This window comes from Sporothrix brasiliensis (assembly GCF_000820605.1).
Source record: "Sporothrix brasiliensis 5110 chromosome Unknown Cont20, whole genome shotgun sequence".
In the NCBI taxonomy this organism is placed as follows: domain Eukaryota; kingdom Fungi; phylum Ascomycota; class Sordariomycetes; order Ophiostomatales; family Ophiostomataceae; genus Sporothrix; species Sporothrix brasiliensis.
Window position 1 is genome coordinate 3,021,360 of NW_024467139.1, and position 26,201 is coordinate 3,047,560.

The 26,201-nt window shown below is 55.9% G+C and overlaps 10 protein-coding genes across 10 annotated transcripts; 7 read left to right on the forward strand and 3 right to left on the reverse strand.

Annotated features, from left to right (window-relative positions):
- Positions 1-556: 556 nt before the first annotated feature.
- SPBR_07290 (endo-1,4-beta-mannosidase) lies at positions 557-1,908 on the reverse strand (the record flags this gene model as incomplete). The annotated part of the gene is made up of 2 exons (XM_040765544.1): positions 557-1,731; positions 1,887-1,908. 2 exons carry the CDS (start codon positions 1,906-1,908, stop codon positions 557-559), a joined length of 1,197 nt encoding a protein of 398 aa, XP_040616820.1.
- Positions 1,909-2,741: 833 nt separating this feature from the next.
- SPBR_06653 (receptor-activated Ca2+-permeable cation channel) lies at positions 2,742-5,267 on the forward strand (the record flags this gene model as incomplete). The annotated part of the gene is made up of 2 exons (XM_040764909.1): positions 2,742-4,050; positions 4,117-5,267. 2 exons carry the CDS (start codon positions 2,742-2,744, stop codon positions 5,265-5,267), a joined length of 2,460 nt encoding a protein of 819 aa, XP_040616821.1.
- A 1,629-nt stretch (positions 5,268-6,896) lies between these two features.
- SPBR_08015 (uncharacterized protein) lies at positions 6,897-7,196 on the reverse strand (the record flags this gene model as incomplete). The annotated part of the gene is made up of 1 exon (XM_040766265.1): positions 6,897-7,196. The coding sequence occupies one exon, from the start codon at positions 7,194-7,196 to the stop codon at positions 6,897-6,899; it is 300 nt and encodes a 99-aa protein (XP_040616822.1).
- A 1,181-nt stretch (positions 7,197-8,377) lies between these two features.
- Positions 8,378-8,629, forward strand: SPBR_08031 (uncharacterized protein; the record flags this gene model as incomplete). Its single annotated transcript, XM_040766281.1, has 1 exon — positions 8,378-8,629. One exon carries the CDS (start codon positions 8,378-8,380, stop codon positions 8,627-8,629), a length of 252 nt encoding a protein of 83 aa, XP_040616823.1.
- A 1,276-nt stretch (positions 8,630-9,905) lies between these two features.
- Positions 9,906-10,947, forward strand: SPBR_07563 (protein phosphatase; the record flags this gene model as incomplete). Its single annotated transcript, XM_040765817.1, has 2 exons — positions 9,906-9,921; positions 9,992-10,947. The coding sequence occupies 2 exons, from the start codon at positions 9,906-9,908 to the stop codon at positions 10,945-10,947; spliced, it is 972 nt and encodes a 323-aa protein (XP_040616824.1).
- Positions 10,948-11,394: 447 nt separating this feature from the next.
- SPBR_07707 (Rho GDP-dissociation inhibitor) lies at positions 11,395-12,265 on the reverse strand (the record flags this gene model as incomplete). Its single annotated transcript, XM_040765961.1, has 2 exons — positions 11,395-11,897; positions 12,169-12,265. 2 exons carry the CDS (start codon positions 12,263-12,265, stop codon positions 11,395-11,397), a joined length of 600 nt encoding a protein of 199 aa, XP_040616825.1.
- A 2,531-nt stretch (positions 12,266-14,796) lies between these two features.
- On the forward strand, positions 14,797-16,371 carry SPBR_07123 (apses transcription factor; the record flags this gene model as incomplete). Its single annotated transcript, XM_040765377.1, has 3 exons — positions 14,797-14,853; positions 15,094-16,277; positions 16,338-16,371. 3 exons carry the CDS (start codon positions 14,797-14,799, stop codon positions 16,369-16,371), a joined length of 1,275 nt encoding a protein of 424 aa, XP_040616826.1.
- A 1,748-nt stretch (positions 16,372-18,119) lies between these two features.
- Positions 18,120-19,363, forward strand: SPBR_07375 (3-hydroxyisobutyrate dehydrogenase; the record flags this gene model as incomplete). Its single annotated transcript, XM_040765629.1, has 2 exons — positions 18,120-18,410; positions 18,632-19,363. 2 exons carry the CDS (start codon positions 18,120-18,122, stop codon positions 19,361-19,363), a joined length of 1,023 nt encoding a protein of 340 aa, XP_040616827.1.
- A 2,292-nt stretch (positions 19,364-21,655) lies between these two features.
- On the forward strand, positions 21,656-22,762 carry SPBR_07493 (RTA1 domain protein; the record flags this gene model as incomplete). Its single annotated transcript, XM_040765747.1, has 1 exon — positions 21,656-22,762. One exon carries the CDS (start codon positions 21,656-21,658, stop codon positions 22,760-22,762), a length of 1,107 nt encoding a protein of 368 aa, XP_040616828.1.
- A 798-nt stretch (positions 22,763-23,560) lies between these two features.
- On the forward strand, positions 23,561-26,065 carry SPBR_06660 (uncharacterized protein; the record flags this gene model as incomplete). Its single annotated transcript, XM_040764916.1, has 1 exon — positions 23,561-26,065. One exon carries the CDS (start codon positions 23,561-23,563, stop codon positions 26,063-26,065), a length of 2,505 nt encoding a protein of 834 aa, XP_040616829.1.
- Between the last annotated feature and the right edge of the window lie 136 nt (positions 26,066-26,201).

The following is a 26,201-nucleotide window of genomic DNA, read 5'->3' on the forward strand; positions in this document are numbered from 1 at the left end:
GGACCCGCTGGCCTTGGCACAGCACTGAACCTCTCTGACGGATCTGCCACTGACGGCCGCTGCAAGACCCCACAATTCCCCTGTTGACAGCCACTAACACGAGGAATAGCGTTCAAAGACCACTCGAAATCGCCCCCAAGACGCTGCGCTTTTGATTCAATCCGGCAATCGCTTTATTGCCTAGCAGCCCACTAACAGCCGAATCCAGTCCGCCCACTCAAGCTGTCCCCAAGTAACGAAGTCTTTAAATAGAAACAGACCTAATACGGCAAGGCCCGTGAACATCAACGACTGCACTGCACTGCCGAGCAAATCCAAGCTTGACGAACGCCCTCCAGAGCCTCCATCATTGGCACTCGCTCCGTCAGCTATCCACCCGCCCACTGACCGTGAGAGTCAACACACCACCACGCCTCAAACAATGGCGCCCTTTTTTCTTCGTACAGGAACTGCCTTCTCTTCGTGCACTCATCTCGATCGACCATCCGCAATCCCCAAAGAAACAGAAACAGACCGATAGCCCGACAACGTGTGAGCCTCAACGTCGGCTCCTACATTACGAGTCAATGGCTCTCACGTGGTCCGTGATCAGGCACGTCGCATCCGAGCTGCCGTAGTAGATCGTGTTGCCATCGTCGGGCGACCGGCCCGTGCTCAGGAGGTCGCCCCACTGCCAGAACAAATCGGCTGCCAGGCCGTCGTTGGCCGCGCCGACAGCGGCCCTCTGCCACGGCGTCTCGATGGCGCAGTGGTCCGTCGTCGTGCCGTACTCCTCCAGCAGGCACGGCTTGCCGGCCGCCTTGCATGCTGCCGCATGGTCGGCGATCCAGCCGGGACCGAAGCTGTTGTCCACGCCCCATGACGACGGGTACATGTGGAAGGTGCCAAAGTCGAGCGTCGCGATGCCCAGGTTCTTGACAAAGTCCACGCCCTCGGCGGTCGTGTACGGGTACGACGAGGCGCCGTCGGCCGGGGTCAGGCCCATGCCCTCGTCGCCCAGCGTCACCATGCGGTGCGGGTCCAGACTCTTAATGTATTGCGAGGTCGACGTCGCCCAGTTGTAGATTGCGTCCGTCGAGCAGCCGTTGCAGCGCGGCTCGTTGGCCAGCTCCCAGGCAAAGATGGACGACGCGTTGGTGTACCGCGTCACCACGGCCTTGATGTACGCGCGGTACTGCGCCTGGGCCGCCGCGTTGTCGTACCACTCCTGGGCGGTGCCGCCAAAAACCGACGTGTACGCCGGAATGCCGCCGTAGTCGCCCCAGTTGTTGACAAAGTTGACAATCAGGTACACGCCACGCTGGGCCGCTGCCTCCACCACGTAGTCGAGGCGCTGTAGGCCATTGGCGCCCGTGTTGATCTGGGAGCCAGAGGACGACAGGTACTGAAAGTACACGGTGCCGTCCGAGGGCTTGGTGGTGACGTCGTTGAAGCCCCAAATGCGCAGGACTTTGAGGCCTGACGAGGAAACATGATCCAGGACCAAGTCGACGTCGAACGTGTTCGACAGGAAACCGATCCAGTACGAGTTGGACCCGGACAGGTACTTGGTGTCGCCGTCGACGGAAAACCGGAGGCCCTTGGTAGTAGGAATACCAGAAGTAGCTCTTCCAAGCTTGGACGGAGCAGCCAAAATGGTGCCAGCCAACAGACTGGCTACCACAGCCGCGATGCCAAACAAAGAAGTAAGGCGAGGGAACATCATGCTCAGTGGTGGTGGTCCTGTGCTAGCTGGGGCCGTTTTGGATGGGTTGAAGAAGTCGATCAATGGTGATGCATCTCTTTGTCGTCATCGTCGTCATCTTCTTTGTCCTTTAATATTTGGCCATTTCCACCTCGGCCGTCGTCCATCTCCACCCGAACAAGCGACCGCGGAGGAAGCTCACCCTTCTGGCTAACGCGGTTCATGGCTCGGCTGCTCTCCCGCTCTCCACTCGCCTTGCAAGGAGCCGTCCAATCCACGATGCCTGGCTCATTTTGCCCCATTCTCTGCACCGTTAGGGACGACCCAGGAACATCGCGGCCCCTTAATAACGCCCCAATATCAATCTGCCGGTCGGGTCGAAGTGGACAAACGTCGTATGTCGTTTGTCGTTTACCATCGCCTGGGACGTCTGCATTGTCTCCACACGATGCGGAGATCGCCCAATAGCCTTCCTAGTTGGTCTGACTGGCCAGTGCCTCGCGGAGGAGGCATCTCCGTGTGGTCCAAGAATGTAGCAGCTTTGGCAACATTACAGGGAGAACCAATACATTACCCGGTTAGGAAAGCAAGAGACGGAAACATGATCTGTGCCAATGTAGCTCCTTCCGTCTGATAGCTCTTAATTGCGCGCCTTCCCCACATTGTTGCCCTGATGTCATGGCACTGATGGCAGGCAGGTGCACTAAAGCTCCGCCTCCTGGTGCCTGAATCGGTCGCGCTTCCCCGCAAAACCAGCAATCACAAGCTCCAAGCAACCTAAGGCCGATGTGGACCTGCCTCGAACGGTTTCAAAACAGCTCACAGCGCACACACCACAGACCCCATAGTGGCACCTGCCGGCGAACGCGACTCACTCAATGAAGCAGGAACGCTGACGTCCTTTGAGAAAAGGGGAGGGAGCCAAGCCTGTCCGTGAAACATCCTCAATTTGTTGCCAACAGTCAAGCGTCTTGGCTTCTTTCTTTTGCGCCGTTTGCTCCTCAACGCACTTGGCATTGGGATACCCAGATAGCCGCCTCTCCACACTTTGCTTGCGATGCCCATACGAGTCAAGTCGCGGCCGCTGCCGCTGCCGCTGGCGGATGCCGACAGCGGGCTGCGATCACCGTCTCCCTTTTTGGGCGACGGTCTTCGATCTGGCGGCCGGCTGCCGGACGACATGCCTGACATAGGCTTGGAGGACAGTTTCCGTGTTGTCATCAAGAAACTGTCTCTCTACATCGCCGACGCGGTCGTTCTGCCGTGCACCTTTGAGCAGCTGCGCACCACCTCGGCCGGGGACCGTCTCCGCACCCTCGTCACGCACCTCAGCATCACGTGCGACAACCCGGCCATTGTCAACGCCCTGCTGGCCCTCAAGTGGCACTACGGTGCGGCCGGTGGCGACCGCAGTTTGTGTGAGGCCCGCGCCAACGCCTGCGAGATTGTCGCCTGGCGGTTCTTGACACACCTAAGCGAGCGCGAGGCCGTGGATTTCTGCCTGTACGAGATTCCAGGCACCAGCAAGGCGCCTTGTGGAGTTGCCGCTGCGTCTGCGGCCGCCATTGGGGGTCAGGCCCCGAGTGGCAACGGCGATGAAGAGGTTGGCAGCCATGGCAGTCTGCCGCGGGTCAGCGGCGCCATCGACGAGTCGTCGCCGCTGCTCAGCCGGATCTGGACGTCAGCCACGTCGGACCCCGACCGGGCGGCGAAACGGCGTTCTCGTCCTCGTGCTGGCAACCAGCGGTATCAACTGTTGCAGTCCATCTCCCGGCTCACCATGTCGATGCATCACGATCACCGTGATCGCTCAGACTCGGACTGCGACAGCGAGGATGGCGAAGACGGCGAGCATCGTCACCATCACGGTGGTGATGGTGACGACTGTGATGACGATGAGGAGGACCCGACGGCGCCCTTTGTTAATCTCAACGCCCTCGAGATCGCTGCCGTCGCCGACGCCAAGCGTTTCCTCAGCCAAAACGTGGTTCAGAAGATTATTACGGGCATCTGGAACGGCGACATTGTCTTCTGGGACCGCCTGGAAGTGGATGCCGTCAAGAAGCCCCGTTTCTACAACTCGCACACCGCCGATCCGTTTGCCCGGCTGCGCGTGCCCAAGTACCTCAAGATCTTCGAGGCCATGTGCTTCTTGGCGTTCCTGGCCATCTTCTACCTGACCCTGCTGGAGCGCAATCCCTTCAAGGTCGGCCCCGCCGAAGTGCTCTTCTATTTCTTCCTGGCCGCCTTTGCCTATGACGAGCTAAGCGAGTGGATCGATGCCGGCTCGCTGTTCTATGTCTACGACTTTTGGAATGTCTTTGACCTCATCATGATCTGCATCGGTTTCCTTTTTGTTGTTTTACGTATGGCAACCCCTTTCCACCCCCCTCTGTCGTTCGCCCTTTATGTTCGCCGCGCTGACTGTACAGGCACCATCGGTCTATCACGTAACAGCGAGTACCTCATCGACCTGTCGTTTGACATTCTCTCGCTTGAGGCACTCTTCATGGTCCCGCGCATCAGCTCGATCCTCAGTCTGAGCCCCTACTGGGGTACCCTCATCCCCTGCTTCAAGGAGATGACCAAGGACTTTGTCAAGTTCATGGTCCTCGTTGTCATCATCTACCTCGGCTTTCTGACCACCTTCTCGCTCCTCGGCCGCGCCCTCTTCACGCTGCCGCACATGACCATGGTTCTCACCAAGATTTTCTTTGGGTCCAGCTACGTCGGCTTCGACATCATGGACGACATCGATCCCGTCTTTGGTCCGCCGCTCATGCTCGTCTTCGTGACTCTCAGCTCCATTCTGCTCATGGGCTCCCTCACGGGTATGCTGAGCAACAGCTTCAGCCGCGTCATGGGCCACGCTCGCGAGGAGTATCTGTACGTGTACTCTATCTACGTCCTCGAGGCCTCCACCAGCAACCGTCTCACCCACTTTTATCCGCCCTTCAACCTCATCGCCCTCATCATCTTCCGGCCGCTGCGTCTTTTCTTGCCGTCCGACCACAAGTTCCGCGCCGCCCGTATCGCCCTCCTCAAGGTCACGCATCTGCCCATTGTCGGCACCATCCAGCTCTATGAGCTCGTTCGCGGCAAGATCCAGGACGCCAGCGACGAGTACTCTGCCATCCATGGTCCACCGGGTCGCCAACAAACACCTGCCTACTTTGGAACCAGCACACACCAAGGCGGTGGCAGTGGTGCTGCGTCAGGTAGGATTGATGCCAGGTCGTCGTCGGTTACCGCGGGCGCATTGGTGACTCCTAAGAAGACGCTTGTTCGCCCGCCGCTCGGCCAGCGGCCGTCGTCGTCGTCGTTCCGCCACCAGCAACAACGACAACAGGACATTGGGTCACCTGCACGACCTCTGAGCACATCCGAATACGCGCCGCATCTCGCGCAGTCTTGTGAGGGTTTGGTGACGGCGGGTGCAGCAGCAGCGACCGCTGACGAAGACACTGCGATCGATGTGCCGACGGACGTGGAGGTCCGCATCGCCGAACTGTCGAGCAAGATTGACAAGCTGACGGAACTGGTTCTGCAGATGCAGATGGCGCAGAACAACAGCGCAAAGTAGACTGCGTCACCTTGTCAGCCCAATTTGTTTACTGATATGCTGTTCTTTGCTTTAACTCTCTGCATACGGAAGACCGATTTTACCATTTCCGCAATTTCCTCGCATATGTTCGATAACTATTGATCTGTTGATCCGTTTAGAGATATTCCTTGTGTGGCTATGAGAGGTCAGCAAGCGCCCCGACGTGTAAAACGCATCGCATTTCGGGCCCGTCCATAAAAATAAAACAACCATTGCCCTTTATTCACCATTGTCATGTAAAGAGAACTGTGCTGCTGTAACCACTGCTACTACACCAAAATGAAAAGCGGTCTATGACCAACCCGATGCAACGGTGCTACTTGATTCGAGTTGAGCAGTTGCTACAATTCCCCGCGTATTCAATAAGTACATCATAGGAACTGGACACTGCCGCGCACCGTTCGCCCTGGCACACGGCAACCGAGCACCACGAAACGTCACCGCGAAAGACGAGAATGTGGCTGCACGACAGGAATTTGAAGCGGTTCATGTACTGGTAACACATGTTTGCGTTTTGTTGAGACAAGTGCCTATGCTGGAGTTGAGGGATTTTGTTTCTTCGTTACTCGCAAACGGTGATTATTGTAGGAATATTGTAAATTATGTTCTGTTTACAAACAACGACCATTGCAAAGGAGGGCAAGCAGACCCCGTATTTATATAGTCCTTCACGGGGGAATATGTTGGATGATGGTAGCAACACGTGTGGCAACGTTGTCATGAGACTTCCATTCTTTCGTTGACAGCTCAGAGAGTGTTGAATCACTGGGATTCTGTCACTTATACACAACAAGATATTACGGATGGACGACCACTTGCTGCTGCCGGTGCTGTGCATGTTCAACGCAAATAAACATGCAACCCATCAAGTCATGCTATGGTCGGCAGCATTGTAAACGCAAGCAATATTTCAGTACGTAATTTAAAAAGATTCAAGGAACGGTGAACAATGTTGTCGCAGATTCCTCTTGAGGTTTTCAATTATTCAACTCTTTGTACCAATGTTCGAAGAATTTATTAAATAATTCTCGTGAAAGGTGGCTCTCTGGCTTCCCTTGCTCGAACTCCATCGCAAATCCTTATTGACCTTTAATCACAGCTGTCCCTCCACGGCCAGCACACACCCCTTAATAGCAGCTTCGACACCGACCATCGTATTCGATGGGCTCGCAATAGAAAGGGATGACGACCAGAGAGCATGCCTGGCCCAGCGACACGGCATACGCGCACCAAGTAATGTCCCCGTTGTAACTTTTAATGTGGCCGCATTGCGCGTATTTATACCGGTTTATGTACTGAGAACACATGTCTCCGCCGTGTTTTGACGTAAAGAACGGTGTTTTTGGTGAACTGGGACGGTGGTCGAGGTTGCAAGTAGAGTCTAATGATTGAAGAGGAATTCTTTTATTCTCTGCCTTTTTGTTACAATGACATTGTATGAACTGCGCTAGGCATGGCTGTTATTTATATTTTCACAGGGTGCATATTGAGACGTTTGTATGTGGGTTGACAACTTTGTCATGTTATTGATATTCAGCGATTCAACAGCACAGTGTCAGCGCCAGCGCTGAACCACTGCTTCTACAACTCTACAATCCTATGACATTCTTATTTCTCACTCTCCTCGTTCATCACCACCTTGAAAAAGTCAGACTTGTGCTTAGGCTTTGGGTGAGCCTTGTCGGCCTTGGCAGCGTCCGCCTGTTCGTCTTCAAACTCCATCTCGTGCTCCGGGTCCCCAACACACTCAGGGCACTTGCCCTCGACAACTATCATCTTCTCCTCATAGGGCGTCTCTAGACACTCATTCTCGAGGCGCACTGCGTCCTCGCACTTTTGTACGTCCGAGAATATCTTTGCCACGTGGTCGCAGTCGAAAAGGTAAGCGGTGACCTTGACCTTGCACATTTTGAGAGTTGTTCAAAACAGATGGGCAAGAGTAGACGTAAGGATAAATAAGGAATGCAGGTGTATCTTACTAGTTCAACGTGAAGCGGAGTCGACGTCGAAGATTGTGAGAGTGCCTTTGCTCCCTACTCGTTAAGAAAGCAATGTGTCGATGCGGTTGATTGTTTGCGTGAGTGATGGTGACTGGGAAAGATGAGATTGAATGCAATCGGAGGGAAGGGCTGGCAATATATATAGATCGTCGGGGTGACCGAACAACCAAAGTGAAAGGAAGTCATGACTTGAACACTTGAACAGTACGATCGAGATGTCCTCTGAATGTGCCCTTTGTTCTTCTTTGCGACCTTCATTGTGCCGTGATCTGGGGGTTCACACATTGCTTGTTCAGCGAAAAGAATTGCGAAAAAGCAAAAAAGCGACAAAGTGATCTTGCGGCCTCGGTGAACAATTCTCCATATCAGAACGTGCCGTGTTCATCGCACGTTCGAAGGTCATATCGTCGTAAACGGTCATATCGGCCGGAAAGTACGACGTCGATAGGGTGGCAGAAAGGCATTTTCTTAAAAACAGAAATGGCAGGATCAATTCAATACTTTCCAGAGCCAGCCACGACACCAGTAGTCCAAACCTAATTTATTTTTCAAAGTCGGAGTATTCCTTTTCCCGGTATTGGGCAGTCAAACGTGTTCCCTTCCTTATTACATTTCATTTTGTTCATGGTACCTTAAGACGAGCAGGAGCATCTCGTAGGTGGACTCTTAGACAAAATGTTTGAAGGTGCAACGGACATGTTTGCGGTCGACACTGTTCGGTATAGGCTTAGTGGTATTTTGACGTTTTCTCCAAGCACAGGTCTACATAAACGTCGATAATGTTGAAGAGGCGCTTTGTTCAACAACGCGCTCTTGCAGATTCGGTGAACGGTGCAAAAGTAGGATGTTCACAACACAACAACGACGTTCAGTGAACGTCAATAAACATCAGTGAAAAGAATGACCTTGAACGTCGACTACGAAAATGAACAACTGCGCAATACCGCAAACACATGCTCTTGTTCGGCATAAGACAAGAAATGTATAAAACGGCCGTGTTGTATCGTAAACGTTGATTTGTCTTGTCGTCTTTCTCGTCACCCACAACAAGTCTCAACATACCCAAACACTCAAATACTCGTCTTCAAAATGTCTGGTAGCCCGGTCTTCCACGTCAAGTACAATTGGTGCGAGTGTGAGGAGCACAAAGATGCCTCATACTCGTACGATCAGTTGTTCTTGGATGTGGTTCGCGGACGCCAAGCCAAGCTCAACTACGAGACAGTGGACAACGTGTTCCACGTCTACGTCAACTTCCATGGTCCATGTGCGGACTGCGAGCGCGAGGCGATCGAGACTGCCAAGGCCGAGGAGGCTGAGAAGGGCTCCGCTGCCAAGTAAGAAGGGCAGCTGGGTTTTATTTCATGCCATCTATGTTGATTGAGATAATGGTTGCAAACCCTTAGAGGCTGGTTATGGGTCACTTTTTTCTTTTCTTTTCTTTTTTTCTTTTTTTTTTCACCTTTGTTTCTTTTTATATTCGTTTTTAAAATAAGTTTAAATTCAAAAAAAAATTAAAAAGAATACTCACGATTCTTTCAGGCCTTACTAATAGGTGACTTCAATGCTTACAGGACGAACAAGTGTCTCAAAAATCAGTTGGCTAATAATTCTTTCGAGAACTTATAAAACTCCTCTGGATCCATCAAGTCGTTTGAAATTGATGGAACTTGTCTCTATTTCATAACAGATGAAGTTCATAAGTAGCCCGCACGACAGCCAAGTTGATATCATCACGTGACTCTATCTGGAAGACAGGTCGATCTCGACGTGGGCAATAATTAATTATCTGCCATTCCCAAAAGTAATTCAGGTGTGTTAATACCTCCCAAATATAGACTGCGCGTTGTAGAAATGCAAGTTTTGACTTGTCCCTGATCCAAGTCCTTGACCACACTCGACATTTCGACATGTCAACACGCTGGGAGAATACCCATTTATTGATTGGCTGACCGGTGCCTCCAGTCGCTCTTGCCGCTTGGAGGCAAAGCGCGCATTAGTCAAAATTCCGGGTTTCGTAACAGAGGTTCTGGAAGGCGCTAAGAAGTCGCAGCTAAGACAGTGAAGGCCAGGGCGTGACAACCATCAAAGCGGGCGACCATCACCACGACACAGCATAGGACGCCGGCAAAGTCCTACGACATCCGTACGCACGCCACAATCACGTCTCGGCGACGCAGGTACCCAAAGGACTGCAGACGGCGTTACGAAGTATCTTCAGCTGCCGCGGCAAAACAGGCGGCCACACGACGCTGACAACTTGCCGTTCTTCATTCTTTGGCCCAATTTGTCACCAACAAAAACGATTCTCTTCCTCTCCCAACGGCCGCCTCCTCACAAAGCCACATAGCTGCTGATCACGACTGGCACCTGAACCCGCGTCTTCCGCTCTCCATCTTCTGGCCGGACCCGAAATATGTGGGTTCTTCGACGGGCCCCGACAACAGAGACGTCGTCCCCTGCCGGGAGTAGCAGACGCGCGAGCGAGAACGAGAGCGAGAGCAGCCGCGACGGCAGCACAAGTGCCTGCTGATCACCAAGCACGTCGACCGAGGAAGGATATACTAGAATATCAGAGAGACATCAGAGAAACATCAGAGGCATATAGACAGACAAGATGCCGGGACTACCGGGTGTGTATCACCGAGGAGAGCGTGCTGACCGATGGACCGAAATCAGAGAGTGCTGACCCTCCCGTCACAGCCTCCGTCGACCTCGACGAGTGCATCGAGCGCCTCTACAAGCGCGAGCTGCTCGCCGAGTCGCTCATCGAGGCCATCTGCGCCAAGACCAAGGAGCTGCTCATGCGCGAGAGCAACGTCGTGCACGTGCGGGCCCCAGTCACCGTCGTCGGCGACATCCACGGGCAGTTTTACGATCTCATTGAGATCTTCCGCATCGGCGGCTACTGCCCGGACACCAACTATTTGTTCCTGGGCGACTACGTCGACCGCGGCATGTTCAGCGTCGAGACCATCTCGCTGCTCGTGTGCCTCAAGCTGCGCTACCCTAACCGCGTGCACCTGATCCGCGGCAACCACGAGTCGCGCGGCGTCACGCAGTCGTACGGGTTCTACACCGAGTGCGCGCGCAAGTACGGCAACGCCAGCGTCTGGCACTACTTTACCGACATGTTTGACTTTCTGACCCTCAGCGTCGTCATCAACGACCAAATCTTTTGCGTGCACGGCGGCCTCTCGCCGTCCATCCACTCCATTGACCAGATCAAGATCATCGACCGCTTCCGCGAGATCCCCCACGAGGGCCCCATGGCCGACCTGGTCTGGTCCGACCCGGACCCCGACCGCGACGAGTTCTCGCTGAGCCCCCGCGGCGCCGGGTACACCTTTGGCGCCCAGGTCGTCAAGAAGTTTCTGGCCGTCAACGGCATGTCGCACATTCTGCGCGCGCACCAGCTGTGCCAGGAGGGCTACCAGGTGCTCTACGACGACCGGCTGAGCACCGTGTGGAGCGCGCCCAACTACTGCTACCGGTGCGGCAACATGGCGAGCGTGCTCGAGGTCAGCGACACGGGCGAGCGGTTCTTCAACGTGTTTGCGGCGGCTCCCGAGAACGACCTGCACAAGGACCTGCAGCAGACCAACGGCAACGCCGACAAGGTGGGCGACGCCGGCGCGCTGCCCGACTACTTTTTATAGCCCCCGCCCTACACCCCCTTTCCTTTTGTGTTTTATATCCCACGCTGCACGTTTTGTCATGTCCGGTCATTGTTTCGTGCTTTTCTTTTTCACTCATTTTCACCATAGTTCTGCATCCACAGGCCTGTATGATATTCTTCCCAATATGACGTGTCTATTTTCGAGTATTCGTACGAGGCAATATCCACGCCCTACGCTCAACGGTGATGGATATCAAAATTGATTTGTATTGCTATGAATGGTAAGATTGGAAGACATATACAATCAGTTGTCTTCGCTTCGTCCTGCTTTCTGTACGTTATGGCGCGCCACCGTCTTCCCCCTCTCGTTCCCTTGTAACCAACGCAAAAGTCGTTAAATCGTGTTTTCGTATATGTTGTCCGTGGCCTTGGCCTGGCCGTGGACCAGGCGAGGAGTGCTCAATACCCCCACCGCCGGCGGAGGTGTCTACCAGTCCTTGGCAATGTCAAAGCTCCACTCAAACGCCAGGTGCGTCTTCTTGTCGTCGTCCACAAAGCTCGACGACGCGACGTAGTGGCCGCGCGCCAGCATGCCGCTCGGTGCCTCGTCCTCCTGGAAGCGCTTCGTGTACAGCGGCTGCTTGTCCGTGTTGGGCGCGTAGCTGCCCAGCATCTCGCTGTCCTTGCCCACGCGCACGCCCTTGCGCTTCACCACCTGCACGTAGCGCAGGCCGCTCAGCACCTCGTGCTGCACCTTGAACGTCGCCACCATGGTGAACCGCGAGCCCTCCTTGATGGTGAACGGGTGGTCCTTGAGCGTGGCCTCCGAGCCGGGCACGCTCAGGTCGATCGTCACGGGCTCGCGGCCGGGCGACTCGAGCGTCAGGCTCTGGATGATGCAGACGCGGGCATCCGACGGGTCGCTCAGGTCCTTGCCGCCGCCGAGGCCGAGGGACTCCTTGTAGCGCTGCAAGGATTCGTCGCCGGCATCTGGGGGGGAATAGTCAGCATGTGCAGTCTTTGTGCTTTCTGTAGAGCTCGTCTTGACGGATGCATGTCGAGCCGCTGGCAGCAGGGCTGGTGACGGGAGACAGTGAGGCCGCAGCGGAGTGGGCATCCTTGCTGTTGGTGCTCGGTATGCCCCTTCTCCTGCTTCGTCGCACGGCATTGAGGGTCGCCGAGCTCGCCGGAACAGGCAGTTCATTCACTGCTCATAGATCACCACCTCCCTGACGTCAAACCCAGCACATTCCGTACGTACCCATTTGCTGGTAAGTCGCCAGGCTCTGCTTCGGCTGGGACAGCTTGTAGCCGGGCGTGCCCTCGTGGAGGTCGTCGTCGTGCTGCTGTGTGGCCATTGTGTGGAAGGAGGGGAGACGCGGAAGTAGAAGTAGTTGGATGGATTTCGGTGACGGGGGAGGAGTAACTGGAGGACGAGTGGTCTTCGGTCGTCGGTCGTGGTCGTTCGATGGGCTTCGCAGGTTTGTGGGTAGAAAGAGGAGAGAAGATGAAGCAAGTCCGTCAACAGAGACGAGGTTCAAGATGTCGGTGGGCAAACGGGGTCCATTAGTAGTAGTCTAGTCCTGTCCTCGTAAGATACGTACATTGGTAGTCCTGTGGCCCTCGGCGTTCTTTCCCTTCCAAGAGGCCTGTAAACAAGGAAATCAACAATTCGACAGCCAACAACGAGAGCTCGACCGTTCCTTCTCCTTCCCCTGACTGGCTCCTTGGCTCTTTCCTCCACTTTCTCCTTGGGATGAGGGGTACTCTTTTGCGTCAGCGCACTCTAGAACTGGACCTTGCCTCCTTTTGAGCTCGTTAATGGTGGGGTCCTTCTGGGGTGGGCTCGATCATAGGCGGTGAGTGACCGTTTGCGGGCCGCGCTTGCCCTGGATTAGCCTCGTATCCATCCACAGTAGATGTGCTGGGACTTGCACCAATTCTAGGACTACTGTGTATTCTGTACACGATTGCGACATGCATGCTCTAACGGCCCTGGCGGTGAACCAGACTGGTGTACGGACTGTGCTGTTCGACTCTACATCTCAGTGTTGCGAATTTGCGGTCCTCAGGGACCTTGGCTGATTGGGCTTGGCAGGGACTTCTGGGCTGTTGCTCTCTGGAACACGCCAGCCTTATGGCGCCTTTTTACAGAGTAATATTCTATTGCCACTCGGCAATGGGCGCTGTAAAAGCAAACTCTGGTAAGATATCTTAGCTGGTTGGCCGGGACTTGACGATCTCAGCGAACACGCCACCAAGTGTGCCAGACCCGTTTCATCGCCTCTGCTGTATCCAATGGCCAGGATGCCGGCTGGAAACATGCACAGCTAAGAGTATCTCTGACAGGAGAAACAAATGTCCCATCGAAGCACGACTTTTGAGGCTCTGCCTTCCTTCCTCAAGCAACGTGCCTGCCGTTTGTGGCCACCTGGCTGCCGTGCCGTTAGCCCGACGCGCACCGCTCGCCTGGCCGCCGCTCCCCAACAAATTGAGTGTTTGTGGCACCCTCCATTTTGGCTGCGACTATGTCGAACACGGGGCCAGTGCGCTAGATTTCCCTAGGGTGCCTGAGTCTGCCCTGAACCGGGGTTCACCAGGCGACCTGGCATCCCTGTGGCCGAATCGGAAGACTTTGAAAGTGGCTGCCATCGCCCACGTTTTTCTGCGTCCCTATTTGCACATAACCCCACAGGGTCCGCTGAGCGTCATTCCCTCGAGTCCTCCTTGGCCTTCTTGACCTTCAGCCCCTGTCTCTTGCATTTTGCCAGTGCAGCTCTTTCCACACGCTACGGCGTTTTAGGGTACTTGGTAGGCACAGTCACGCTTACCCCCGACCGTGAACAAGAAGAGCCCAGCGCGTAATAAGTCTCAGGTGTCTAGACCGCTCAGTTCCAGATACCCTTAAGGCGCCCACCTGTATCGCACCTTTTGCGCAGCATCTTTTTGGCGCCTCCGCGTACTTCTATGCACACTGTATCTGACTTTGTCGTAATTTCCCGCACTTTGGCACGTTCCCACGCATTTTTAGCACTAATCTGCCGTTGCGTAGCCTCATTTCGCCCGTATTGTCCCTTCCTCTTTCGTCTTTTGAGTGCTTCAACGCTGGTTCGCCGCAGACTGGCACTATCTACACAGACCCTAATTGCACATCTCATCAAGTAACTCCCTAGGCCACCCACGACGCTAAGTTCCCGCCCCGGAACACCTGAAAACCCACACGCGACCACCACCATTCCCTAATCTGCTCCCATTCCTGCCTAAAAAGCGCCTAAACGCACCCCTGTCTTTCATTTCTCGCCGCTTTTCTTTGTCGTCGCGACGACGCGCCTTTTCAGCTCTCTCCCCTTCTTTTCACTCACCAATCCCATTTATTGTCGTCAACACCGTCTGTCCGATCGAGGCGCAAACGAAAAGGTGATTAAGGCGCTCTGCTATTGTATGCATGGTCCGCGGTGATATCAACAATCGCGAATGCATGGCATATGTGCTGTGCCGTTTTATTTCTGTGTTTTGGTCCTTGCTTTTTGGCTTCTTTTGTTTGTCGCGCACGCGCTGACCACTTTTTGGGACACAATCGAACAGGTCGCTTTCTACCTTGCCACACCCCGGAAACAATCGAATCCGAGACCGCGACAGCCGGGACGAACAGCCAATTTGATTCGACCGAGAGGTTCCTTGCATCGAAAGCGCGTCGTATTTTGTCCTCGAAATTCGATCGCATCGATTTGTGTAGCCTGACGAGATTGTGGCGCGTCGCAGCCCAACACATCCGCTAAACCCACTATATCGTCTGGCCAACTGTCCACTGTCGCGACTCCGCCTCCGCCTCTCACCCGCACTCTGATACCATCACTACCCGCAAGTCGCACCAACACCCACATCCGCAATGGCCCCTTCACAGAGACGTCTTCCCGAGCGGAAGAATGCCCTCCTGACCGAGTCGGTTCCTGAGCGTTCGTATTTCCCTGATACTTGCTATTGTCCATTGTCGTCTATTGTCCACGTTCGTTGCGTCCTGTCGAGGGCCACACCCATGCATTCGCCGTTATTGCCTGGCGCCTGTGTGTTTAGCGCTTTGGAAAGCGCGACGAATGGTCTTTCTTGAAGCGCGCCTCGACTAACCCGCTGACCTTTTTTTGCAGACGAGGAACTTGTCTCGCGCCGCCGACTCGGCCAGACCTAGCTCTCTGCGCGCCTCGTCGCCGTGTCGCCCAGCTCGAACGCGGAGCGCAACAGTGTCACCGCGTTCGACTATGCGCACCTGCGCGCGCCGCTGCCCAAGGGCATTGTCTCGGGCATCTTCAAGCCCAGCCCGAACAGCTACTTTCTGATGCGCCGCAGCAGCGACGGCTACGTGTCCGCGACCGGCATGTTCCGCGCCACGTTCCCGTACGCGGAGCTCGAGGAGGAGGAGGAGGAGCGTCGATATATCAAATCGCTGCCCACCACCAGCCCCGAAGAGACCGCCGGTAACATCTGGGTGCCACCTGTCGACGCCCTGGCCCTGGCCGGCGACTACGACATCCTGCCCTGGATCCGCGCCCTGCTCGATCCGGCCGACATCCCCGTGTCCGGCCCGCCGGCCGCCGACGGCAGCCCGTCCAAGAAGATCGTCCCGCCGCCCAAGTTCGCCCTCGCGCCCACCCCGCCGACCCTGGTGCCGCCAACACCGACCTCGCTGCCGCGCAGCGCCCGCTCGCGTCGCTCGGTGAGCCCGACCAAGTCGGCCACGGGCACCAGCAAGCGCGCCATTGCCAGCCCGCGCAAGCGCAGCACCAAGGCGGCGGCAGCGGCGGCTGCGGCGGCTGCCTCGCAGGAGACGTCGGTTGCGAGCACCGAGAGCACCCCTGCGCCGCAGTCTGCGGGCCTGACGAACGGCGACGGCAAGGACGTCCTCCCCTCGGTGGAGGAGGAGGAGGTGGTCAAGGACGCCAAGGACGCCAAGGAGTCCAAGAAGGAGAAGAAGGAGAGGAAGCACGCCAAGAAGAAGTCGGACGCCTCTGTGGCCGCCGACAAGGTCTTCACGGCCGGCTCGGACGGCGACGTTCTCCTGGCTGGCCAGCCGCTGTCGGCCGAGGACTCGGCGCGTCTGCTGGCCGAGGCCAAGGCGATGGTGGCCGAGGCCGCCAACGACGTGGCTGAGGCGGCTGCGTCTGCTGCGTCTGCTGCCGGCGCGTCGTCCAAGAAGGGCAAGCGCAAGGCCGAGGAGCAGATCACCAAGGACGGCGAGGCGGGCAAGGAGAACGCCGGCGAGGGCGCGGCGACGCAGCAGCCGCGGGCCAAGAAGATCAAGACGGACGTGCAGATCCGCAAGGAGCGGGTGCGCAACCGGGCCCTGCTGGGCATCAGCGCGACCCTTGCTGTTGGGTACGTTTATGCCGCCATTGTGAATGGATGATGCAAATCTTCTCTTGCTAACACATATAGCGCTTTTATCCCCTATGTCATGGGCATGTTATAAGACGAGACGAACGAGAAACGGGACGGAAGACATTGTGCGACCAGAGACAGACGTGTTTACACACTACTTAATCCACTACAACGAGACTGGAGAAAGGAGGGATAGTCGGCCTTGTTTTGGGGTCGTGTTGGAGAAGCGCCGTTTTGTTTATTTCCCCTGTCGTTTTTTTTTTTTTGGTAGTTGTTCCGATCCCCTTTCCTCCTCATCTCATTCGCTCCCGTCTGTTTTGGTTTCTTTCTTGGGAGCTGAAGCTGCTTTCCGTCTCTGGTCCTGTCTCCCTCCGCGTACACACCACCAACCTCAAAATCCCCCGTTGTGTCGTTGTTTTCCATGTATCACCCTACCCCGGTTGTTTTTGGATGTGTCTTTAGTTTGTTTTTGCGTTTATGTTTTGACCATTTTCATTGTTTTTTTACCCCCGTCCGCAACCTTACTACCTTTGTATTGATTCGTTTCTCTCTTCTTGGACATACCCCCCCTTTGAGTAGTTTTCGCGCTTGTTTGCCGCCGACTTGGAACAGTCCGATGGACACAACTTGCGCCTGCTTGAATCACTGTACTTTCTTCACGTTATAAACGCGTATCTCTCTCTCTCTTGGCAGCTATATGTGATGCACTTTGTCGGCCTGGCCTGTTTGTGCAGTTCACACAGTAAGCAACAAGACGGATATCAAGGCATGTCGTATCACACCTATAGTGGATTGTAGTTAGTTCACCGCAAGTCGAATGGCAACAGAAGAAATGTATGTGCCGCAAAAATCGAACGTGGCAACTACATCCTATTTCACAGATCTCGACAATTTCGTGATTCTCAACTCCCGAGCGTCGAGTTGAGTGTTGCGTTCGTAACTGCCATTCTTCACCGCTTTCAGACGCGACTCTCTCGGACCCATTTCTGGAGCGACACCCAATGCGGACAGCTGTCCGCACAGAATAAATTAGGGAGTTTGCAGGGTAAAAAACGCAAGGGAAATGAGAGCGGACAGGCACATGGACAGAGCGCCAAAACTCGACATTCAAGTTGAAAATTTCGCACGTCTTCTTCTCTCCTGTTCCTTCCTTCTTTTTGTCACCAAAAGCACTTCTGTTCACAATGTCGCGCCTTCCTGATTGAAACAAGAAACGTGAGCTCCCCGAGGGCAAGTGCATCCTCGGGGACGCTGCTCTTTTTATATTATATTTATTTTTGTCCGACTTTGTCAACTTTCCATTGCCTCCTTCCCCGGACCTGGCGTGGTCGGTTCAGTGCCTTGGTTTAGGCCTCTTGGGGTCAGTGGACGCGCCGCAAAGGCGCTGTCGGTGGCTAACCGCGCGTGGCTCAAAAACCGGCCTACTCGGCAATCTGCGGCTTTCGGAAAACAGTACCCCTCCTCTTTCTGCTGTGTGGCTCTGCGGGAGTCCCCCAAGGCCGTCCAACCCCATATTCTATGCCCACATTTGACCCTTCTGGACCAGTCGTGCGCATTTCTGGGGAGCGTTTGTCTCCCCGCAGGCCATGAGCTCGCCTCTTGGCCGGGTTCCTCACGGTACCTCGTGCTGTTTTGTTGTTCCTGAACCAGAGACAGCTGTCAGCTGCCATTTTCTTTTCCATTGTCGAGGGACCGAGTGTCTGAACCATTTTTTCTTCGTGCTGGCCTTTTTCGTCTGTTTTGTTGCTTACCTCTTTACATTGGAGATTGGGAGCATCCAAGTGACAAAGTCAACCGACATTCCTCCTTTCTCTGCCTCTCCTCACCACCACACGCACAATGCGACCGGCTACGCGTGTACTGCGCCAGGCGCGTCTCGCGCATCCGACGGCGGCGGCCCGGCGGCTGTTTTCTTCGTCGCCGGCACGGCTCGAGCAGTACGGCTTCATCGGCCTCGGCCAGATGGGATACCAGATGGCCAAGAACCTGCAGAGCAAGCTGACGCCGGCGGACTCGGTGCAGTTGTTTGACATCAACAAGGCGGCCGTGCAGAAGCTGGCGAGCGAGGTGTCGGCGACGGGCGCGGCCGTGGAGGTTGTGTCGAGCGTCGCCGATGCGGCCAAGAATGCGGTACGTTTTCCCATCTCGTTTTATATGTATCTATATATATGTTCCCCTACACATGGTCCGATGATGAGTATGTTTGTATGATCTAAGTTGGGGCTGGTGTCAGATCTGGCCCTCTGATGATTATTAAATCTTTGAAAGCCAATCCTCTGAGGTCTCTCTTTGTCTACGTTCGTTTTGTGTTCTCGCTACGCTCGCCGTTCCTTCACACTAACGACCGGCAGGACTACGTCGTCACGGTTCTGCCGGAGCCCGTGCACGTCAAGGGCGTCTACAAGGAGATCCTGGCCGGCGGCCTCGCCCCCGCGTCCACGCCGTCGAAGAAGCCCGTGTTTGTCGACTGCTCCACCATCGACCCCTCGACGTCCCGCGCCGTGGCCGCCACCGTCCAGCACGCCGGCGGCGATTTTGTCGATGCGCCCATGTCGGGCGGCGTCGTCGGCGCCACGGCCGGCACCCTGACGTTCATGCTCGGCTGCCCCCAGCACCTGGTGCCCGCCGTCGAGCCGCTGCTGCTGCACATGGGCCGCCGCGTGCTGCTCTGCGGCGACCAGGGCGCCGGCCTGTCCGCCAAGCTAGCCAACAACTATTTGCTGGCCATCAACAACATTGGCACCGCCGAGGCCATGCACCTGGGCGTGCAGTGGGGCCTCGATCCCAAGGTGCTCGCGAGCGTCATCAATGTCAGCACGGGCAAGTGCTGGCCGTCCGAGGTCAACAACCCGGTCGCAGGCGTCGTTCCGACGGCGCCGGCCAACCGGGACTATGCGGGCGGCTTCGGCATCAGCCTCATGAAGAAGGATCTGAAGCTGGCGATTGCGGCGGCCGAGGAGGCGGGCGCAAAACTGGCGCTGGCGGACTCGGCAAGGGGTCTGTACGAAGCCGCGGAGCAGGACGAGTCGTGCAAAGGTCGCGACTTTTCGGTTGTGTACCGGTACCTGGGCGGCAAGGAGTAGGGCGGCGCTGTAGAAAAACAAAATGGGGGCAGGTGGAAGCTCTAAGCCGTACGGTAAGGTTGTACATAGTTATGAATTAAAAATAGACGAAAATCATTTTCCAATTTGGCACATTCTGTGTAGGAATCTGCGGATCGGATAAGGAGCCGAACCACACAGAGTATGTAAGGTCTGACAGTGGAAGCTAAAGTGAGCCGAGAGCCGTGAAAGATAATTTTAATAAACGGCGACCAAGTCACCCTGAAGAGTGGGCGGGGCCAACCGCTAGAACGCGGCGCAACCCACACTGCGAGACCGGTGGAATAGATAGTCCGCTTTGGCCGACAATGCTGACATTCCACACGTCGACGATGCTGCCAAGCAATTGGCAGTGCTCCATGTCGCAGATGCAAGCCAACGACCTGCCAGTTCGGGCATCGAGATAATAGCAGTTGTGGGTGTTGTGAGTCGATGTGGATGTGCGGTGCTTTCTGTAGGGCTCGACAGTGGCTCATGGCCAGACACACAGGCGTGATACAGCCTGACAGCGGACCGCCACCACGCTGTCGCGTTCTTTGCACGTGGCGGATAGTGCTCTGAAATACTTCCTTCAGCGCCTTTGGGCTAGTCTCAGTGCACAAGTGCTCCACCCATCGCCGGAAGTGGCTGTTTCCGAGGCTAGCTGACAGGGAGGGAAAGCAGGTGCGATGGATACGACAAGGCGAAACGACGTGGAGGACATTCACCAAACGGACCCCGACGAGAGCATATTTTCGGAAGGGGATGGAAAAGACGAGGAGAAAGAGGAGGTCAGTGAGGCCAAGGCCGTCGAAGGCTTTTGTACTTTTCACATGTTTGCTGAGGATGAAGATGTGGATGAGATGAGATGATGTGGACGGCAGTCACCAAAATGCGGTGCCTAAATAGGCAGGCAGGATGCACAGGAGACACGGACAGACTCTCAACACCGATTTACTCAAAGTTATCAGTGTTCATTCACCAACATCAAGCCAGAAGCTTGAGAATGTAGCTTCGAAAGTATGAGACCAGAGGAATGTTTACAACCGGTCCTGGGAGCTGAGACGTTGGTTATGATCTACGTTGCTTTTCGATCTCATTCTTTATATTCCAATTCTCTGTGTCTTCAAGGTTCGTCCACGCTTTTTGACAGGTATGCCCTATCGTATTATTATTCCTTAATTACATTATGACTCCGTAGCTTGACGCTTGCTCAAAATGCCCTATTTTCTCACTCTCACCTCCGGTCCCAACTACTGGCTCTGGTTGGGCCCGCTTCAATTTCTGTGTCTCCCAGTCCCAGTCTTTCGATGCACTAAATCGACACGCGTGTCTCGCTAAAACAAAGTGGTGCGTGCCCTCTGGTCTTGGCTTTGCTTGCTCACCCGCATCTGCACAGCGAACTGGCAATGGCCTCGTACGGACCTGTCTTCCTGCGTCGGCGTTCGGAAACTTTTCTCCTCTCGCGAATCAGGTGCTTCCTTTTACCAGCATGGTGTTGTCTCTGCCCCATCCCGTCCGTCGTCCGCCGTCTTGGCTCACCTCGACGGCCAAGCGAGTTGGTGATGGGCAAATCTGTAATAATACAACTGGGCAAGGAATTAGGAACGGAAATATAGGGGCTGCTGGCGGCTCATAGATTTTGTTTCCAAAGACCGCAAGACTGTCCTGAAATTGATAAACAATACGACGTAGCGTACAAGCAGAACAAAATAAAAACAAATTCTCTGTACCATCGGGATGTAGCAGGCGCAAACAGTCATGGAGTCCGAATGCAACCCTCGCTTCCAAGTGCCCCACCGAGCCCGCCATCAAGACCTCGCTTGCTGGGGCTCGCTTGTGCTTCTGCGTTGCTTTCGCTGCTAATGCTCCCTCGCTTTTGAGTTTAGGCTTGGTTCGCGTGTGATCCCTCCAACGGTCCACAGTATTCGTGTTTAGTGTGTCCGTCTGTTTCCTCGTTCTGTCCGGCGCTTGTCTCCCGGGGCCCCTTTCCTAATAGGTGTGTTTTTCTTTCACTTTTTTTTTGGTTCGTACTCGCATCCGTCACTACAAAGCAAGCTGGTTTCGATCGTTGTTATTTTCTCCCGCCTGTATCTTTTCTTTTTCCTTTTTTCCCCTTTGATTTCTTGCATTCTTTTATCTGTTCCCCATTTATCGTCAGGTCGCACGATGCGGTAGATTGTCAACAGAGGCCCTCGACTGAATAGCCTCCTATTTATATAAACAATCCGCCACTTATCCGCCACTTTGCCTAACAACCAACCCGACGACCCCGAGTCGGACGCGTCCACCACCATGGCATCGACTGTCAACGTCACGGCGCATCCGTTCAAAAACTGCAAAGAGGTCTCGCCCTCCTGCCCCGTCCAGGCTACCACGCTCGGCTACTATCCCAATGTCGGCATCAACGCCTTCTTTGCCGCCGGCTACGGCATTGCCACGGCTGCCCTGCTGATCACCCTCATTTTCGGCCTGCTCCCCCGCCGCACCTGGAGCTATTCGTGCTTCATCGCCGCCGGTGCCGCCCTCGAGCTTGCCGGCTACGCCTCCCGCGTCCCGCTGCACGCCAACCCGTGGGACCAGAGCGCCTTTGAGACCCAGATCTGCGCCATCATCCTCGCACCCACCCTCATCTGCATCGGCATCTACCTGACCCTGCAGCACGTCTGCCTCGCCCTCTGCCCGGCCCTCTCCCGCATCCGCCCCACGCTCTACCCTTGGGTGTTCGTGCCGCTGGATGTCAGCTGCCTGCTCATCCAGGCCGCCGGCGGCGCCATTGCCGCCTCGGCCGGGTACACCAACACCAAGCTGCTGAATGCCGGCAACCGCCTCATCATCGCCGGCATCGTCCTGCAGGTCGTCGTCCTCGCCTTCTTTGGCCTCGCCTCGCTCGACTACTTCATCCGCGTCAAGGCCTGGATCGCCGGCCGCGACCGCCGCGGCCGCCAGCCGACCGAAGCCGCCCTCGCCCTCTGGCACCACCGCCGCTTCCGCACCTTTATCATTGCCGTCACCATCGCCTACGGCTGCATTTTGATCCGCTGCATCTACCGCATCGCCGAAATGGCCGGCGGCTGGGGCAACAAGATTATGCAGGACGAGCCGTCCTTCATCGTCCTCGAAGGCTTCATGATTATGATTGCCGTCGCCATCCTGGCCGGCTTCCAGCCGGGCTACTTCTTCCCGCAAATGGGCAACGGCCGCAAGCAGCGCCGGGCGGCCGAGGCGGCGGCTCTGCAGGCCAACGGCGGTGGCGAAGCTGGTTCGGAGGGGGAGGCGGCAGCTGCGGAGGCACCGGCAGCCGCCACGGCCCACGTGAACACCGACACGGAGACCGAAAAGAACGAGAAGATCAACCCGGCGGCAACCGACCAGGACGCCGCTGTTGAGGCATCCAGGTGATGAATGCTATTTCAAAAGATGCCTTGAGACAAGTGGTATTACTTGACCGATATCCAGCATGCGTTTCATTGTTTCATTTTTACATATTCCTTCTCATCTATTTACTTTCATCGTTTTGTACTCATACGAATTTCATCCAATCACATCTAGACTAGACTTACACTCGCTTGCAATGGTACTCTTGCAACAATATACTCTCTTTACTTATGATTGATCACAGTGCATTCTGTCCGTTTGCAGATGACATGCAGGCAATGAGTCCTCGAATATTTCTCAAGTAAGATCGTCGCATTATTGTGCCGTCCATAAAGGCAGCCAGGTAAATGGGTTCAAAGCATATTTGTCAATGCAAGAAAGTACGCCATACACGGGTCTTATTATTAACCTTAATTCTTAGGTATTTGTACAAACGTCGTTCTTGGCTGTCGATTGACCGTTGCCTAGAATTAGGGCTGTTCTCCGGATGTTTAAGGCGTGTATTGCGTCGATTTCCTAGTCGGCTATTGGAGGAGCCTGCGCGATGTCCCCCACTTCTACTTACAGCACCACGTAACAACGCACTCGCACCTACCCTTTGCGTAAGCCGGCCGCATCATCACTGCAAGAAAATATGGTTGACTACCGTTGATCTGGAAGATAAAGAAGGAGCGAGCGGCTCTTGAACTCTTTCCTCCGGAGAGGGGAAATTGTGGCCAGTTTCATATACGGAAGGAATGATCGAGAGCTCTTTCTTCAATTGACACCACGATTGCTCGCTCCTTTTTTCTTTTCCGTGCATCTCCCGCCGACGCACCCAAAATGGTTCTCCAACAGAAACTCACACCCGAGACGTTTCTCGCAGCACCGCAACGGTCGGGCGCCGTGCCCTGTCCGTCTGGCCGCATCGCCTATTTTACCGTGTCAACGCATAGCTTTGTCGACGATGGCAACATCAAGGGCACGACCAAGAAGGAGCTGTTCATGCTGGACGTCAATAACGGCAATTCGTGGCCCTTTGTCGTCGACAAATCGAATGATGTCAGCAAACTGGGCGACATGGCCTGGATCCCCGGGTCGGCGGACGAGCTGCTGTGGCTACGGCCAAACGAGAACGGGTCAACAGACGTCGTCGTGGGCAAGGCTACGTACCACGAAATGGACCACCCGTCGTTCAAGCCCTATGTCGCCGGCCATGTGGCAGCCCCCATCAAGGCCCTCCGTCTCAAGGCCCTGCCGGATGGGTCTGTGGCCTTTGCCGTGGCTGGTCAAGTCGGCGCGGATGGACAGCTCTACAACGAGAAGATGCGGTTCCCACCCCAGGAGATCTCGCCCCTCGACCAGCTGATCGACTTTGACTACGATCCGTCTAGATCGGTCGAGCCCACCATTCCAGAGCCTCCTTCACCTCCCCAGCCAGGCAGCTCAGCCCGCATCTACGACACCTGGCAGGTCCGAGCTTGGGACCGCTATCTACCGCCCCAGCCATACGCCATCTGGTACGGGTCGCTCGCCCGGCGCCCGTCGTCGTCGGCCTTGCCCGACGACCGGACTTTTGTCTGGTCTCTAAGTGATCTCCACAACGCTCTCCAGCATGCGCCTCCGCGCTTCGAGGCCCCCTTTGGTATCTTCGATCCGCTCGATCCGACCGCCTCGTATGACATTGGCGCCCAGGGCGTCGTCTTTGTCGTCCGCGACCCGGCCCCGGCCAATATGCACCACACCAGCTGCACCGAAGTGTACTATGTGCCGCTGGACAGCTTTGCATCGCCGACGGCATACAAACCAGCGCGCATCCGGGTGTCGCATACAGCGGCCAGCACCAGTCCCGCGTCGGCATCGGGCGGCAGTCCTCCTGGCCTTGCTCTCAACCCGCGCTTCTCGCCCGACGGGACAATGGTCGCGTTTCTGTGGGCCCCGCTCACCTGCCCTGCCGACCTCCGCGTGCATCTCGGCCACATTGTCTCGGGCGCTGTGCACGACGCGTCGATCGTCGTGGCCGGGCCGGGAGAAGAGGCGGCGCTCTCCCGCGACGGTCCCGTGCCGGATGCGTTTGAGTTTGCTCCGTCCGGCAAGGCTGTCTTTATCAAGGGTCGCGACTGCGGCCGAGCAAGCCTGTTTGTCATGGAGTTGCGGGCCGGGGCACGGCCACGGCGGATCAGTGGCGGTCGGGGATCCGTCAGTGAGTATTACGTGATCCGGCGCGAAGGCCGCCGACCCGACGACGATCGTCTGTCGTCGTACTCGGTGCTGATTTCTGGCTCGTCTCTTGTCGACAGCCGCTTCTTCCACATGGTCGACGTCGAGGACGACGGAGACACCGACACCTTTGAGCCGCGCGTTATTTCCACCGCCACCAAGGACGGAGCGCGGTTTGGTCTGTCGTACGACCACCAAGTGTCGGAAATGTACTTTGAGGGCGGTGGTTTGGACGACAACGACGGTGACAACAGCGACGGCGGCAACGGCAACGGCAACGGCAACGGCAACGGCAACGGCAACGGCCACGGCCACGGCCACGGCCACGGCAACACAGCTGCGGGCTACTTTGTCCATGCTTGGGTGGTCCGACCATCCAACCACGGCAAACCAGGCTCGCCTGCCAAACTGCCCCTGGCCCTCGTTGTCCATGGCGGGCCGGAGAGTGCGTTCGACGACGAGTGGCACATGCGCTGGAACGCCGCCGTGTGGGCCGAGCAGGGGTACGCGGTTGTCATGCCCAACATTACGGGCAGCGTTGGCTTTGGTCTCGACCACACCACACGCATCTACAACAACTGGGGCGGCTCGCCGTACCGCGATCTTGAAAAATGCATGCTGGCCCTCCAAGACGTTCCTGACATTGACTGCAGTCGTGCCATTGTCGCCGGCGGCAGCTATGGCGGCTACATGGTCGCGTGGCTGCTGGGCAGCCCCCTGGGCAAGCAGTTCAACGCGGCCGTCTGTCACGACGCCGTCTTCACAACCGAGTTTATGGGCCTGACATCCGACTTTTCTGATGGCCTTGCCACGTTTTCGGGCCCTGGGTACGCCTGGGAGAACAACGACAACATCCAGCGGTACAACCCGGCCCGCCCGGACCGCGTCGCTGCCTGGAAAGACTATGCTGCACCGACACTGGTCATCCACAGCGACCTCGACTACCGCTGCGTCGTCACCGACGGCCAGTCCGTGTTTCGGGCGCTGCTGTTCCAGGGCGTGCCGGCACGCTACCTCAACTTTCCAGATGAAGGACATTATGTGCTGAAGAAGGAGAATGCGCTGGTGTGGCACCGCGTCGTTTTCGACTGGCTGCAGCGGTGGCGCGATGTCAAGAGGCCACAATGAGGCACGCTTGCAGCGGAGTTGCACTAGGGAAATGGACGGTCTCTGATGGAGGACGTCAACCTGACCTGACCCACGGCAATCTATTGCGAGTCCTGGCCTTGCCAATTTACATTGTTCAGATACCTAAATACGATTT